This window comes from Pongo pygmaeus, chromosome 1 (assembly GCF_028885625.2).
Source record: "Pongo pygmaeus isolate AG05252 chromosome 1, NHGRI_mPonPyg2-v2.0_pri, whole genome shotgun sequence".
In the NCBI taxonomy this organism is placed as follows: domain Eukaryota; kingdom Metazoa; phylum Chordata; class Mammalia; order Primates; family Hominidae; genus Pongo; species Pongo pygmaeus.
The window spans coordinates 26,649,180-26,664,431 of NC_072373.2; the positions used below are offsets into that span (position 1 = coordinate 26,649,180).

Here is a 15,252-nt window from a genome sequence, read left to right on the forward strand (position 1 = left end):
GAAAGATGAGAGATGGACAGACAGTACCTGTTGGGTGCTTGCTTTTCACACTGTTCAGATCCTATTGAGACTAATCTCCCTTTGGTGTCCATTTGATAACTCAGTGTACTTTCCACAAAATTCTTTTTTGTTGCATAAAGCTGGTTCAAATTATATTTGCTTCCTGTCTCAAACCTGTTTGATAGATGAGAACATTGAGAAGTTGAGTAATTTGCACAGGGCTACTGGGTTACAAAGAGGCAGGAGAGCTGAGATTAAATCAATATCATATTGATCCTTGAGCCTACCATTTATCTCCTATGCCATTAGAAGAAAGTGTTTCCTTTTCTCAGCTATTTTAGGAGGCTCAGACACCCATAAAATTAATTATAGCCATGTGACTTGCTTTGGTGAACGAAACATATGCAGAGGTGACATGATTCATTGTTAGTGGAGATATTGATTGCCACTGCTTAACTCTCCATGCTGTTTCTTTTTCCAGCAACCCTGAGAGCACATCACAGTATGGAGGAAACGTAAGATCAAAGAAGCATGCAACACTGAGCTATCACACGGAGAACACCTGTCTGGGAAGCCACCTAAACTGACAGTGGACTTCTCAAGAGAAAGAAATAAACTTTCTTGTTTTAGGACACTGAGATTTTGGAGGTGTCTGTGGAGCATATCTATCCTATCCTACTATATTCAACTCATAACCCCTTATGCTCCAGGCCTACTTCTTCTTTGATTTCATATTAAATTAATTCCAACTTCCTCTTCTCTTAGAGCTATAATTTCAGTTATATATGGCTGCATAACAAACCACTCCAAAGCTTAAAACAACAATAAATTATTATTTCTCATAATTCTGTATAACAATAACAAGCAAAGTCAAGTCACCCATATTTTACAAAGTAGACTGGAGCTCAGAAATCTAGACACCTCAAATCACACAACTAGTAAATGGGAGAAGTGAAACTGGAACTCATGTCTTACTACTGCAGGCCCTGTGTTTTTCTTTCTTTTTTTTTTGGTTTGTTTTTTGCTATTAATGTATCACAGTTACTTTGGCCAGCACACCGTGTGTTATCTAACAATGATTTCCATGTTCGATCTTTCCAGGTTTTGAACATTTCTTGACAAATAAATAAGAAAATAATCCATTAAAAATTTTTTTTCTAGAGCTTATATTATTTATTGATTGTTTTAATTTGGAGGGATGTACCTAATTCTTAAAGATCTTGATAATGATCTTGTAACAGAGTTATTAGCAATGTTTACTTATTGTAAAACAATCCCCAACTAAGCCAGGATGGTTGTTGGAAGTACACACCTATATCAAACCCTGAAAGGGGATTTATTTAGACTTTGCAGTGCCCAAATTTTCTTCTGAGGAAGAGAGCTTCTTTACTGTACCCTCGTCCCATGACAGAGGATTTCAGCCAAAAACTCCCAGTCCCAAATTCCTTAAGGTATTTATGCTACTGTGCAGATGTCAGTACTCATGGGACTTGTATCACGGGGGTGGAGTTGAGGTGGGGTGCCTTGAATATAAAAATTATTCTGAGAAAGTGTCCAAAATTACTCTCATTATTGCTTGTAATTCCTGGATGCTTGAGACTAAGTCACACGGAGATTAGGATCAGATCTGGCTCAGAAGTGCTACCTGTGGTGTTGTTGCCATGGTAATCAATGGCCAAGGAACAGAGATCCAGGGAAACTATAGTCTTTGCTGCCATCATGAGCTAGGATCTGCCACCAGACCCTCCCTGGATGAGGTGCTTCACTGAGAAATGGCCTCTGCTGCGTCCTGTTGTATGGTTCCATACTCTCGGACCCCAGCCTCCAAGTGACACTTTTCATCAGGAACCTCAGCTGCCTGGGCCTTTGATCCTTTCCTTTCACTTTTGTTGTCACTTTTCTGTTTTGGAGAGAAATAAGGAAATGTTTAACTGTACAAACAAAGACCTCTGAACTCCCCTTCTTGTATATAATGCCCATGTAAGAAGCTTCTACTTTAAGCAATCTGAGCCTTCACACCCAACTACCTTCTTCTACAACACAGCTCATGACATCCTAACTTCGCAGGAGTGAGGCAAATATGAAGAAGTGTCCTGGGGTGAGCAGAACTAGAAAAATAAGTCAGTCTGACTATGGTAGCTTGGTGAAATTATAGTACATATGACCAGGTGGGAAAAATACTTTTCTATTCTGGCCTAAAGTTGGAGCAACCAATATTTCCATCTCAGGCCCCTTGTCTCCATCAGAGGGTCACATACCTTGTTTTGTATCCTATAGAACTCGTTTAACACATACTGATATTTGGGTTGAGTAAGACCAAAGAAGACAGCAAATCTTCCACCAAGGAATTCACATGCTAAAAGAAAGAATGAGCACTTGCGTAAACTGAATTGCAACTGAAGCTTCACATCAGTTGAGACGCCCAGAGTTTAAACTACTCTGATATTGGGAAGGCAATCCCAATATAGTATGGTAATAGTGATCTATTACTATAGTATAGTATGGTAATAGTGATCTATTACTGTAGTATAGTATGGTAATAGTGATCTATTACTATAGTATAGTATGGTAATAGTGATCTATTACTATACTTAACTTCAAGGCCGACAAAACATTTCAATTGCTTTGGCCTCTCAAAAATTCTAGGATTCAAAGGAAATTTGTCAAATCTTCTATCTTTATATGGGATTATATATAAACTATTTTTTCCAGATGTATATATCAGGAGAGATTTTCAATATACTTTAACAACAGGTATAGCATGGGTCCTGAGCAATCAGAACAGGTATTGCTCATTATCCCCATGAATACCAGCTAAACATCCGCTTCAAGTATATTTCAAATTAAACCCAAACTCAATCCAGTATTACCAAGACCCACATCAGGAATTCTTCCATGCATCCAGACAGACTCCTCAGAAGTTGTTTAAGGCCTTCCTTTTCTGCCTTCAGTAGTAAGGTAGCCTGCAGGCTCAGCACTGGGATCGTTAGAGTCAGGGATAAAGGCGTAGCATGAATAATGAGTGGTTTCCTAAAGATGTCTCCTAGAAAAGTTTTCCTTTACAATTAGGGGATTTCCGACAGCCTTGTCTTACCCCTCAATTATAGGACTTTCTGATTCCTCTGACTCATTCTACCTCTTGGGATATTGCTCATATAAGGCATCAAAATGATGCTGTTTTTAAATATGTCTTATCTTTTCATTAATATATTATCTCTTTGTCCTGTTTATTTGCTGCACTGCCTAGTACATGTGTAGAAGATAACTTTTTAAAAAAATATTAAAATAAATCTTAGGAAGCTTTCCTGTTTATGACCTACTAGAATTTTAAATTGAAAAAATTAATTACCAGTGTCATCTGGGTTCCAACTCCATTCAAACAAAATCTCTGTGTAGACAGACCACAGCACTGACTGCTAGCATCTTTTTGCCTCCACTACAATCTTGAAGCCCCAGTCAGGAGCATTTTACCACTGCAGTTCTGTTTGGAACTCACAAGGAAGCTAGTATCACCATGCATCCTATCCCTGCAATCTTAAATCAAAACCCAACATGCAAATCACTCTTCTTCTCCATATTCTCAATCCCATATTGAGTTTTGCTTCTTTTACCTGACCTAATCTTCTCCGATTCCCTCCCTCTAAAACATATCTTTTCAAACCCCTTTGCCTTAACCGAAGTGTAGAGAGCTGTCTGGAAGACAGCATTTTTTTTTCTGTTAACTTATTATGGTCAGGGTAGGTTAGTATTCACTGGGATTTTCAATGTAACTTCCAAATCACTAAACTTCTGTGCTTGTGTAAAAGCACTTATTTCTTGAAGGTTCATACCATCTGCCTAAATCACCCCATCTTTACTTTTTACTGTAATCTAAAGACTCCCTGGTCACTTTCATGGTCCTCAAGCTAGCCTTAGCCAGCCACACTTTCATAGCTCTCTTAAGGTGTCTCCCCCCGTATGTCAGCATGCCCGAGTCTTCCAGGTCAGAGTCCCTATGCACTTTCTACCCTGGCAATTGTGACAACAAATTATAATTACGAGCATGTTTGCTGGTCTATACGATTCACTGAATATTGAGTCCCTTGAAAGCAGAGACTTGTCATTCATCTTTGTGTCCCAGGGTCCAGCACAGTGCTGAGCATATAGTAGACACTTACTAATGTTTTTTTAAATGAATGAATGAAGATCAATTTCTAAGAGCTATTAATACAATTTCTATTTTCTCACACTCTTAAAGTAGTTTGCCTTCCTATCATCTTCACAAGATGTGCAAGTTAGAAGGAAATGAGTAATTAGATGTTGTCAACTGTGTCTTAAACAAATTGGTGAAAGTCAAACAAAATAAGATTTAGTATTTTAGTTGTTACAAGTATTCACTTAGCCCATTCATTATGCCCCTAGGAGGGATCAATAAAGTTCATGTTTATAATAAAGCAGTTATGATGAGGGAAGTTAGAAACTGAGAACTGTGTCATACAACAATAATAGTTTTTTTAACTTGGAAGTTCATTCAGGAGAAGAGTCAACTCAAGGAGGACTGATTATTGCCCTCAAATATTGTCCTCTGTCCTATGAAAGAGGCATCTATAGCAGTTTTGTATGGTTCTAAGAAAGATAAGTAGGAACTTTAGAAGTAGATAAAATTTGGGCCGAGATAAGTATTTCCTGATGAGAGTTGGTAAAAGATGAAGGGTCTGCCTGAGGATGCGAAGTTCTGTGCCTTTGGGAATGAAGGCTTAGCCCAGATCTCACTTATTCAGGATGCGATGGAGTGGCTTACACAATTGGAAGTCCCACATAACTCTGAGGTCCTATGGATATATATATTTGTTTAGGATAGAAACAAAATAACCTTAGCAGTACTTACTAGAAAATGAGGTGTTTGCTATTCGTCCTGCCCAAAATCGTAGGTAGGGCCCCCAGGAAAGTTTAGACTGAAAAAAGGAGAAATCGAGATAGAGTAGTTAAGAGGAATGGTGACTGCAGATTTGTTTTAATGTAGAGATTTCAAAATGCTCTATATAATATGTTCCATTTTCTCTCTCACAGATGAAGAGACTAAGATGATTAAAATTATAAGTTGCCTACGCATGGATCTAGAAAGCAAAAAAGGAGACCAAGGACTTAGCTTAAAGCTATTCTTTCTGTGAACCTTGTCTGGCTCAGTCTCTTGTTCATTCACCGCCTTCCCCACCATGTTCCCTAATATTGATATGCTAAGCTTACAGCGTCAAGTGTTGAATTTGTGCTCTGCTCCTCTTTTTCCTCTTCTTCCTCCTCCTCTGTGCTATATTCTTCCATGATGTCTCCGTCAACAAAATGGATAATCCTTTTAGGAGTAGTCTTTTTGGAAGGTACACTCTTCTCTAGGTCTAACTTCTGGAAACCGTCAATCTCCATAATGAAACAAAACAACTAGAAAATTAAAAACAGGGCACCATAGGGCAAGTTACCTAGAGCTGAGAGTTATCTAGTTATTTTCAATGGATAGTAAAGACAGAGAATTTAGAGGTAATCACACTTGTGACCTCTTCAAATCCAAAAAAGGACTGTTCTATTCTGTACCAAAATGGAAGAGATTTGATAAATAGTGAAAACGTGAACTTTCAGTCTTCAAACAAAAGTGTCAAGAGGGTTTTCTTACCTTTTGTTAACATTAAAACACACAATTGCTAGTAGGAAGGGGTCACTGCCCTGCAGAAGTTTCTCAATTATTTCAATAAATATTGAGAAGCAATGTAGGAAATGGTTAAGAGTACAGACTTCACACAGACGGGAGAAAATATGTGCAAAGTATATATTTGGTAATGGACTTATATTCAGAACATGTAAAGAGCGATTACAATTCAATAGGTAAAAGGCAAATAACTCAATTAAAATATGGGCAAAATATTTGAGTAGAGATTTTACCAAAGATATACAGATGACAAATGTCATTAGTCATTTGGGAAATGCAAATTAAAATCATAATGAGATATCATAACATACCCACTGTAATGGCTAATTTTCTTTCTTTCTTTTTTTTTTTTTGAAACAGACTTTTGCTCTTGTTGCCCAGGCTGGAGTACAATGGCGTGATCTCAGCTCACTGCAACCTCCGCCTCCTGGGTTCAAGTGATTCTCTTGCCTCTGCCTCCTGAGTAGCTGGGATTACAGGCACCGCCTGGATAATTTTTTGTGTTTTTAGTAGAGACGGTTTCACCATGTTGGTCAGGCTGGTCTCAAACTCCTGATGTCGAGTAATCCACCCACCTTGGCCTTCCAAAGTGCTGGGATTATAGGCATGAGCCACCGTGCCCGGCCTAAAATTTTTTTGAGGGGGGTGCAGAGACAGAGTCTTGCTCTGTCGCCCAGGCTGGAGTGCAGTGGTGCAATCATGACTCACCGCAGCCCTCACCTCCCAGGCTTAAGCAATCTTCCTGCCTCAACCTCCTGAGTAGCTGGGACCACAGGTGCGTGTCACCAAGCCTGGCTAATTAAAAAAAAAATTTTTTTTATAGGGATGGGGTCTCACTATGTTACCTAGGCTGGTCTCGAACTCCTGAGCTCAAAAGATCCTCCCACCTTGGCCTCCCAAAGTGCTGAGTACAGATGTGAGCCACTATGCCTGGTCTCTTAAAAGTTAAACATAAAATCTTGTAATTTCACCTAGATGTTTATCCAAGAGAAATGAAAACATATGTCTCCCTAAAGATTTGTATGGGAATATTTGTAGCAATTTTATTTGTGAACACTCCAAACTGGAGTCAACTCAATGTCCATCCACTGATGATGGATAAACAAAATGTGGTCCATGTATTCAATGGAATACTCCTCAGCAATTAAAAGTAATAAACAATGAATATTTGCAACACTGTAAGTGACTCTCAAATGTATTATGCTAAGCAAAAGAAGCCAGATACTGCATAGTATATAATTCCATTTATGTAGAAATTTAGAAAAGGCAAAATTATGGTAGAAAACAGATCACTGTTTGCTAGACGAGAGTGGGTAGGGGGTTAAGATTAACTACAAAGTGACAAAGGGAGCTTTTTGGGGTGATGGAAATGTTCTAATAGATATCATGATCATAATGTCCGTTACTTGACTGTATAATTTGTCAAAATGAATCAAATTCTACACTTAAAATTAGTTCATTTTATTGTATTTAAGGTATATCTTAATAAAGCTGGAAAGCTTTGGAGACAGACTTCCTGGATTTAAAATCCTATTATTTAATATCCTGGTGTCTTGGTTTTCTCATCTATAAAATAATAGTATGAAATGATATAGTGCCAACCTTATAAAATTGTTATGAAGGGTAAATGAGTAAAGATACATAAAGAAGTTAGAGCAATTCTTAGCAAATGGTAACTGTTAATAAAAGCTGGCTATTATTAAGTATCTCTAATTTACTTAGCAGTGTATATGTCAGGCAGTATTCCAATGTTGTAAGCATACCTACCTACAAATGCATTGTTGCTTTTTTTTTTTTTTTGAGACGAAGTTTCGCTCTTGTTGCCCAGGCTGGAGTGCAATGGCATGATCTCAGCTCACTGCAACCTCTGCCTTCCAGGTTCAAGCGATTCACCTGCCTCAGCCTCCTGAATAGGTGGGACTACAGGCACCCACCACCACCCCTGGCTAATTTTTTGTATATTTAGTAGAGACGGGGTTTCACCATGTTGGCCAGGCTGATCTCGAACTCCTGACCTCAGATGATCCACCTGCCTCAGCCTCCCAAAGTGCTGGGATTACAGGCGTGAGCCACCATGTCTGGCCTCGTATTGTTTTAATTAATATTTAAGATACTTTAAGATTATATCAACAAATATGGCTGAACTGATGTAGAATAGTTCTTCCTATTCCAGACACACAGAAATGCTGGATGAAATTAAATGAAAACATTATATCATAAGTACACTAAGGAAGTAGAAAAAAGAGAGAGACCTAGGGATAGAGATGAGAGAGAGAGGGGCAGTAGGTTGAAAGAAAGTCAGCCAGCCTAGATGTCAGAATAAGAGAAAGAACAAAACTGTAAGTATGAGCTGAAGCCGAGATGGTTGCTGGGGGATTCAGAACCAGATATAGGCCTTGGAGCCAGAGTTTTAATACCAATAGAGAGAGGAGAGTCCAAATCTCAGATCCCATGAGTGTGGAGAGCTGAAATGAAGCCACCTGCATAAAACTAAGATAATAAAATACTATCTTATCTATAAAATATGGACAGGAAAATCTACCCCCTGGCTTGCAAAAGTAGCAAAGTAATTTGCTACCTCCTAGCAACAAGGGTAGAAATAGTCACCTAAAAAATATTGGAAACCCCCACCAGTACCGCATGCTGGTGTGTGGCCCAAATTCATAGTCCTCATATGCTGTGAAAACCTAAGATGAAGCTGAGTGAACTAAAGGCACTGTAATCCACTGAACTCTGTCAGACGCCAAGTACAAAGTCACCTTGGAGGAATAATTCAACAAGACAGGATATACTGAATCTCCACTAAAAACAATTCCTGGCTGGGCGTGGTGGCTCATGCCTGTAATCCCAGCACTTTGGGAGGGCAAGGCGGGCAGATAGCATGAGGTCAGGAGTTCCAGACCAGCCTGGCCAACATGGTGAAACCCTGTCTCCACAGAAAATACAAAAATTAGCCAGGCATGGTGGCAGGAGCCTATAATCCCAGCTACTCGGGAGGCTGACGCACTAGAATTGCTTGATCCCAGGAGGCGGAGGTTGCAGTGAGCCGAGATCATGCCATTGCACTCCAGCCTGGGCGACAGAGTGAGACACTGTCTCAAAAAACAAAAATAAAAACAAACCCAACAAATGCCTGCTGAGGATGTGCTTATTGTAAAAACTTACAAACTACATGAAGAAACTAGGCATCTGGAGGAAGCTTCAGCTGATGAGAAAACTGGGGAGTCCTCACCTGAGAATTAGGAATGATAGGACAACAGGAAACATTAAAGTTAGTGTGCTTAATGTTAGGTTGGTGCAAAAGGAATTCCATTTTTTGCCATTAAAAGCCATGGAAAAACTGCAATTACTTTTGTATTCAAAAAGATAAAAGAAGCAAAATATACCCAAAAGAAGACTGACTTGAAAAAGAACAAATTGCAGAAAAAAAAATATCATCGCATAGTGGTAGGTTGGATATTGATTAAGCATACGAAGAAATCTGAGAAAAGCTCTCACAATATAGTATAATTTTTTTTACTTTTGATGGCTGACAGATTCTTTTATTAACAGTCAGAAACTTCACACAATTGGAAAATAAATATTTCTTCAATGAATAATCAAACAAAAATTATCCAGGACCTTATAAGATTTTCAGTATGTACCAGGCTTGATGCACATCTTAGAAGACAGGACATTATCTTGCTGGGATCATTAGGGTATGACTGAAAATGAGAAACAGTAATTTTTAAAACATTTACCTAATAATAGCTTTCCCAAACAGTAGTTCCCCTGAAATTAAAACACGAAATACAATTTATGTTTATACTTGGTTTTAGATATGACTCAATATACATCAATTTTAACTTTATGGTTTGGTATTACTTTTTAAAAGGCGCTCAATAGAAATTCAGATCTCACTTTAAGACCATGAATTTCAAGTTGCAATGAAGTGTACAATAAAGTTGTAATTTCTCAACATCAAAGTTTAATTATTACAAAATAGTTCAAGCAACAGACAATACAGTATAATTTATGTTGGAGTGTGGGGTTAGCAAAAAAGAGATATATATTTAATATGAAAGAAAAGTTAGGTGATATAAAGGATAGATGAGAAAGTTCAGTACGTCTAATAGGAGTTTCAGAAGTGAATACCGGCCGGGCGCTGTGGCTCACACCTATAATCCTAGCACTTTCGGAGGTTGAGGTGAGAGGCTCACTTGAGGCCATGAGTTTGAGACCAGCCTGGGCAACATTGTGAGACTTTGTCTCTATGAAAGAAAGAAAGAAAAAGAAAGAAAGAAGAAAGGAAGGAAGGAAGGAGGGAAAAAAGAAAGAAAGAAAGAGAAAGAAAAGAAAGAAGGAAAAAGAAAGAAAGAGAAAGAAAGAAGGGAGGGAGGGAAGGAAGGAAGGAAGGAAAAGAGAGAGTTGAGCAAAGTGGTGCATGCCTGCTGTTCCAGCTACTTGGGAGACTGAGGTGACAGACTTGCTTGAGTCTGGGAGTTTGAGGTGAGGTTGCAGTGAGCAGCGATTGTGCCACTGCACTCTAGCCTGGGCAACAGAGAAGATGCCATTTCAAAAAAAAAAAAAAAAAAATAGAGAATTCAATATCCAGCTAAACAATAAGTGGGAGTAATGTAATGATATATTCAGACCTACAAAAACTGAGCATTAACCATTCCTGCATCTTGATTGAAAGATTAATAATAGGAAATTCTATGTCAAGAAGAAGAAAACTAAACCCAGAGGTAAGAAAAAGTAAGATGTCCCAGGCATGGTGGCTCATGCCTGTAATCCCAGCACTTTGGGAGGGCAAGGCTGGTGGATCACTTGAGGCCAGGAGTTCAATATCATCCTGGCCAACGTGGCGAAAATGCGTCTGTACTAAAAAAAATACAAAAAAAAGTAGCTGGACTTGGTGGCATGTGACTGTAGTCCCAGCTACTCAGGAGTCTGAGGTGGGAGCATTGCTTGAACCCAGGAGGCAGAGGTTGCAGTGAGTTGAGATTGCACCACTGCACTCCAGCCTGAGTGACAGATTAAGACTCTGTCTCAAAAAAAAAAAAAAAGAAAAGAAAAGAAAAGAAAAAGTAAGATGCAATAAATATAAGTAAAAACATTAGTAAACAGGGTAACAAACCCGGGTGTGGTGGCTCACGCCTGTAATCCCAGCACTTTGGGAGGCCGAGATGGGCAGATCACAAGGTCAGGAGATCAAGACCATCCTGGCTAACATGGGGAAACCCCGTCCCTACTAAAAATACAAAAAGTTAGCTGGGCGTGGTGGCGGGCGCCTGTAGTCCCAGCTACTTGGGAGTCTGAGGCGGGAGAATGGTGTGAACCTGGGAGGCCGAGCTTGCAGTGAGCTAAGATCGCGCCACTGCACTGCAGCCTGGGTGACAGAGCGAGACTCCGTCTCAAGAAACAAAGCAAAAACCAAAAACACTATTTTGGTAGGGACAGTATAAAGACAAAACAGTATTAAGTACTAGATAATAACAAAAAATATGAGCTGACTTCTAAGTATTATTTTGGGATAGGCTGGATAAGATACGTTGTTAACTATGCATATTAACAATTGAAAGGTAACTAGACAAATAATGGAATTAGAATGTATAGCTTCAAAACCAGCAGAAGAAAATAAAAAAGAAAAGAAACACTATGAAAGAAGGCAAGAGAGAAGAAACAGTAAAGAAAAATCATGATCAAAAGAAACACTAAATAAAATATTAGCATTAATTCCAAGTAAGTCAATAATCATAATAAATGCAAATGGATTGTCAGTCATCCATTAAAATGAAGACTAGCAGATCGAATTTTAAAAATATTTTATGGGCAATGCAAACATGATTGAATACACACATATATATTATATATGCACATGCTTATATATATACAAATAAATCACCAAATCTTATTGCTATAATGCTGAGTTTAATACCTGTGTCAAAGGTCAGAGTTGCAAAAGATCTGCCAAAGGTTACATTTGTCATCCACAGCAAGGTGATGTGATATCTGCCCTGTTTGGGGACCTCTGAATGGTACACATGGTTTCCCCTGACTTAGTAATGGTGTATCACAAAAAAGCCTCAGTAAGAAGTAAGAAGAGGTATTATCATTTAGTTTCTGATGCTAACGAACAGCAAAAAATACCCATTTTAATTTGGAATGAAAGACCAACAATATGTTAAGCATAATACTATTGCACAAATAAATACTATCAGTGCCATAAGAAACAAAACACATTCTGCAACAACAAGCAAAAGAAAATAAAACATTTTCAAAAAGTAACTTACATAATTCCTCTGTATTTTTCTTTCATTAATTAGTGATGTTTGGTGTTGAAAGTAGTACAAATTTTGATGCTAGAAATTGTTCAATAGATGATAAATTTAAGAGTTAAGGGTTCTGTAGGCTGAGGCCATACAGTGCACTTGGATATGCTGACGTGGAAGTGTTCTCTTGTGTGTCTTACAGGGTGGAACATGTTTGAGTTGTGGGAAGGTCTATATTTATACATCCAATATTAGCTAAGCCCAGTGGCTCTCAAAATTATTTTGTTATGAGAACCATCCGGGGGTCTTTTAAATAATTTCAAAGACAGGCCACACCTAAGACCACTTAAATCACAATCTCTGTGGGTGGAACTCAGGCACTAGTATATTTTGAAGCTGCCCAGGTCATCCCAATGTTCAGGCAAGTTTGGGGACCAGTGCCCTAAAGAGAGTGAGAAAAGAGGAAACTTTGAAACTGAAACAGAGACTTGTGATTTAGGGATTTGGTGTATTGCGGAAAGCTTAAACATCAGGCTAGTTGTAAAACATCTTGTCTATTTTTTTTCCAAGAGGCTTTCTTGCTTTCTACTTTATAAACACTTCTTCACACTGCCCCAAGCTAAAAAGCTTAAATATCAAAAGTTTAAAAATAAGGCCTAATAGTCTCATTATAGTCAATTTACTCCTCTTAAGACTGTCCAAATTCATACATTTCCAAACCAAATGAAACATATGCACACCTTCATCCCCTGTACACCTGGCTTGCCTCTATTATCTTACAGACTGATGATATCTGTTGGCTCTCTGAAGAAAATACCAGTCTTCGTTCTTCATGATTATGGTGTTGTGCATTAATAGCCGTACACATCTTTAAGTTCAGAGGGCTCTTTGGGAGGTTGGAGGGGAGTGGAGAGAGAGACTGTGAATGAGCACAAGAGCGAGCACTAGCTAGCTCACAGTTGGTTTACTGAATGTTTTTCTGCCACCTAATGGGCATTTTAGAATATGCTATGCAAAATTCATCTTTGTAATCGGTGCATGTCACACAGAGGGGTCTCAATAGTGAAAAGTTTGGAATCAACTTATTTACAAAAACCTTGGGAGCACTGCCAGCTTCACACCTAGATGTGGGTATTTTGTAAGTGATCTTCTTTTGGCTTTGGTTTAATTTTTTTTTCTTTTTTTTGAGACACAGTCTTGCTTTTGCCCAGGCTGGAGTACAGTGGTGCAACCTCAACCTCCCACAGGCACGTGCCACACGCCCAGCCTTTTTTTTTTTTTTTTTTTTTTTGCAGTTTTTGTAGAGATGGAGTCTCCCTATATTGCCCAGGCTGGTCTTGAACTTCTGGACTCAAGCGATCCTCCTGCCTCACCCTCCCAAAGTGCTGGAATTACAGGCATGAGCCACTGCGCCCGGCTCAGTTTAATTCTTGGGAGCACCTCTACCTTTTGTTTCTTAAAAACCCCAAATATAGACTATGAAGGATAGTTCCTAAGTATATAATGTAATTAACAGGCCATATAATCTCTCTGACCTTTTAAATATTGTATTACCCCAGGGCTCAGTGACTGGACCTCTTCTCTTTTCTATCTGCCTTCTTGAAGATCTGCTTTGGCCCTGTGGCATTCAGTACTATCCACACACAGATGATTGGAACATTTATATTCTCCAGGTCAGACTTTTTCCCTCAATCTCACAGATCCAACTACCTGCTTGACATCTCTTCTTAGTTGTCTAATGGACATCTCAATCCTAATTTGTCTAAATCTTTGCTCATGCTTTCAGTGCAACTCTCCCTCCATCCCCCCAACACACACATACTCACACATTTACCTCTACTCTTCTGGCAGCCTTCTCATCTCAATAAATGGCAACTCTATTCTTCCGGTTGCTCAGGTCAACAACACTAAAGTCATTCTTGGTTCTTCTTTAATCACACCTCACATCAAATCTGCTAGGAAATTCTCTTGGATATTTCTGGAATCACAGTTTTCATTACTCCACTGCTACCACCCTGTCTATCATCTCTCACCCTTGCCGTCATCTCTCACCTAGATTAATTATTGCAGCAGCCTCCTAATTGGCCCCCTCCAGTCTACGCTTGAAAAAGAGCCAGAATTGTTAAATCCTAAGTGAGATCATGTCATGTCTTTGCTTAAAACTCTCCAGTGGGTTCCCGTCTCACCTAGAGTAAAAGCCAAACTCCTCACAACGGCCTCCAAGGCTGTATATCTAACCCCTATGAGCTTTCTGACGCCATCTTGTACTACTCTCCCTCCACTGACATCACTCTAACCACACGGGCCTTCTTACTGCAATTCCCTGACCACACAGGTCCGCCCTCCCTCTCTGCAGAGAGCTCTGTGTTGGCTGCTCTATTAGTCTTCCTTTCCTTAGACTGTTTCCTTGCTCATTTCCAGTCTTTAACTCAAATGGAGACTACGCTGAGCTCCGCTTTCAAGGCAACCTCCCATTGCCTTCACCACCACCCTCTGCATCTTACCTCCTGTTTCATTTTTTCTCCTTAGCACTTACCAACACTGAACACTCCATAGTCCACCAGTCTGTGTCTTCCCTTTCCTCCCTGTCCCGCCCCTTGGCAGAGGGGGAGGGTTTTACCTGTTACGTTCACTGCTGTATCTTCTGCCCCTACAATGCCTTACACATAGCTGGAACTCAGTATTTGTTTAACAAATGAATCATACATTTAGTTAAGGTTAATGGGTGGGAGGAGTTATACAACAGATTGGAAAAATAAGAACAGACTTGTAACTGTCTTTATTTCCTGCTTTAGAAATTACTATCTTCATTTAATATTTTTCTGATTACATCTATCTACTAATCATTTCATTTTAATTAGCTCCTTCACTGAAACAGCATTGTAATCTGTACCAAGAAAATAACACACTAGTTCTACATCTTGGCATTTAACTTCAATAAGTAAATATACTATTTTAAGTATGTAACACTTAAACATTTTCTAGAGTTCTTTCCATTTTCATTTATCTAGAAAATGTTTTCAAATGGACTGTTAAAATTCAGCTAAGAACTGATGTTGGGTCATTACGCTGGAGCTAATTAGCGTTGCTTGCCCGGAGCTGCTGGTCCCCCTTCCTGCTTCCACCTTTCCTTTTTTCTGAGGTGGTTGAAAGGTCAAACCCCTGGTGAGAGGAGAGAACCAAAGCCCCACTGCGCGCCTCAGATGCAGTTTCACAGCGCAGTATTCACTGACATTTCTCTAGGCCCCTTCACCTGAGGGAACTGGCCTGCTCCAATCAGTGACTTGCAGTGTGTGTGTCGGGGGCAAGGGTAGAGTGAGG

The 15,252-nt window shown here is 39.3% G+C and overlaps 1 protein-coding gene across 3 annotated transcripts; it reads right to left on the reverse strand.

Moving 5' to 3' along the window:
- Positions 1-813: 813 nt before the first annotated feature.
- On the reverse strand, positions 814-14,584 carry FAM177B (family with sequence similarity 177 member B). Of its 3 annotated transcripts, none has more exons than XM_054467927.1 (6): positions 14,468-14,584; positions 13,766-13,883; positions 5,227-5,415; positions 4,868-4,934; positions 2,259-2,356; positions 814-1,900 (listed from the first exon to the last, which is right to left on the reverse strand). In XM_054467927.1, the coding sequence occupies exons 3-6, from the start codon at positions 5,398-5,400 to the stop codon at positions 1,763-1,765; spliced, it is 477 nt and encodes a 158-aa protein (XP_054323902.1). In that variant the 5' UTR covers positions 5,401-5,415; positions 13,766-13,883; positions 14,468-14,584; the 3' UTR covers positions 814-1,762. The 3 variants fall into 3 exon arrangements, with proteins under 3 accessions (XP_054323902.1, XP_054323918.1, XP_054323911.1); XM_054467943.1 differs by having other exon boundaries at positions 1,012-1,900; positions 13,766-13,909; XM_054467936.2 differs by lacking the exons at positions 13,766-13,883; positions 14,468-14,584 and adding an exon at positions 11,953-12,132 and having other exon boundaries at positions 1,012-1,900.
- Positions 14,585-15,252: the final 668 nt, after the last annotated feature.

What these genes read in the sequence shown, in the direction of transcription:
- FAM177B (XM_054467927.1), bottom strand. Translation starts at nt 5,400, where the DNA reads ATGGAGATTGACGGTTTCCAGAAGTTAGACCTAGAGAAGAGTGTACCT. An exon ending in CAAATTCAACACTTGACGCT is followed by an intron (nt 4,935 to 5,226) that starts GTAAGCTTAGCA and finishes TCCTTTTTTCAG; the next exon opens with TCTAAACTTTCCTGGGGGCC. An exon ending in TCTATAGGATACAAAACAAG is followed by an intron (nt 1,901 to 2,258) that starts GTATGTGACCCT and finishes TCTCCAAAACAG; the next exon opens with AAAAGTGACAACAAAAGTGA.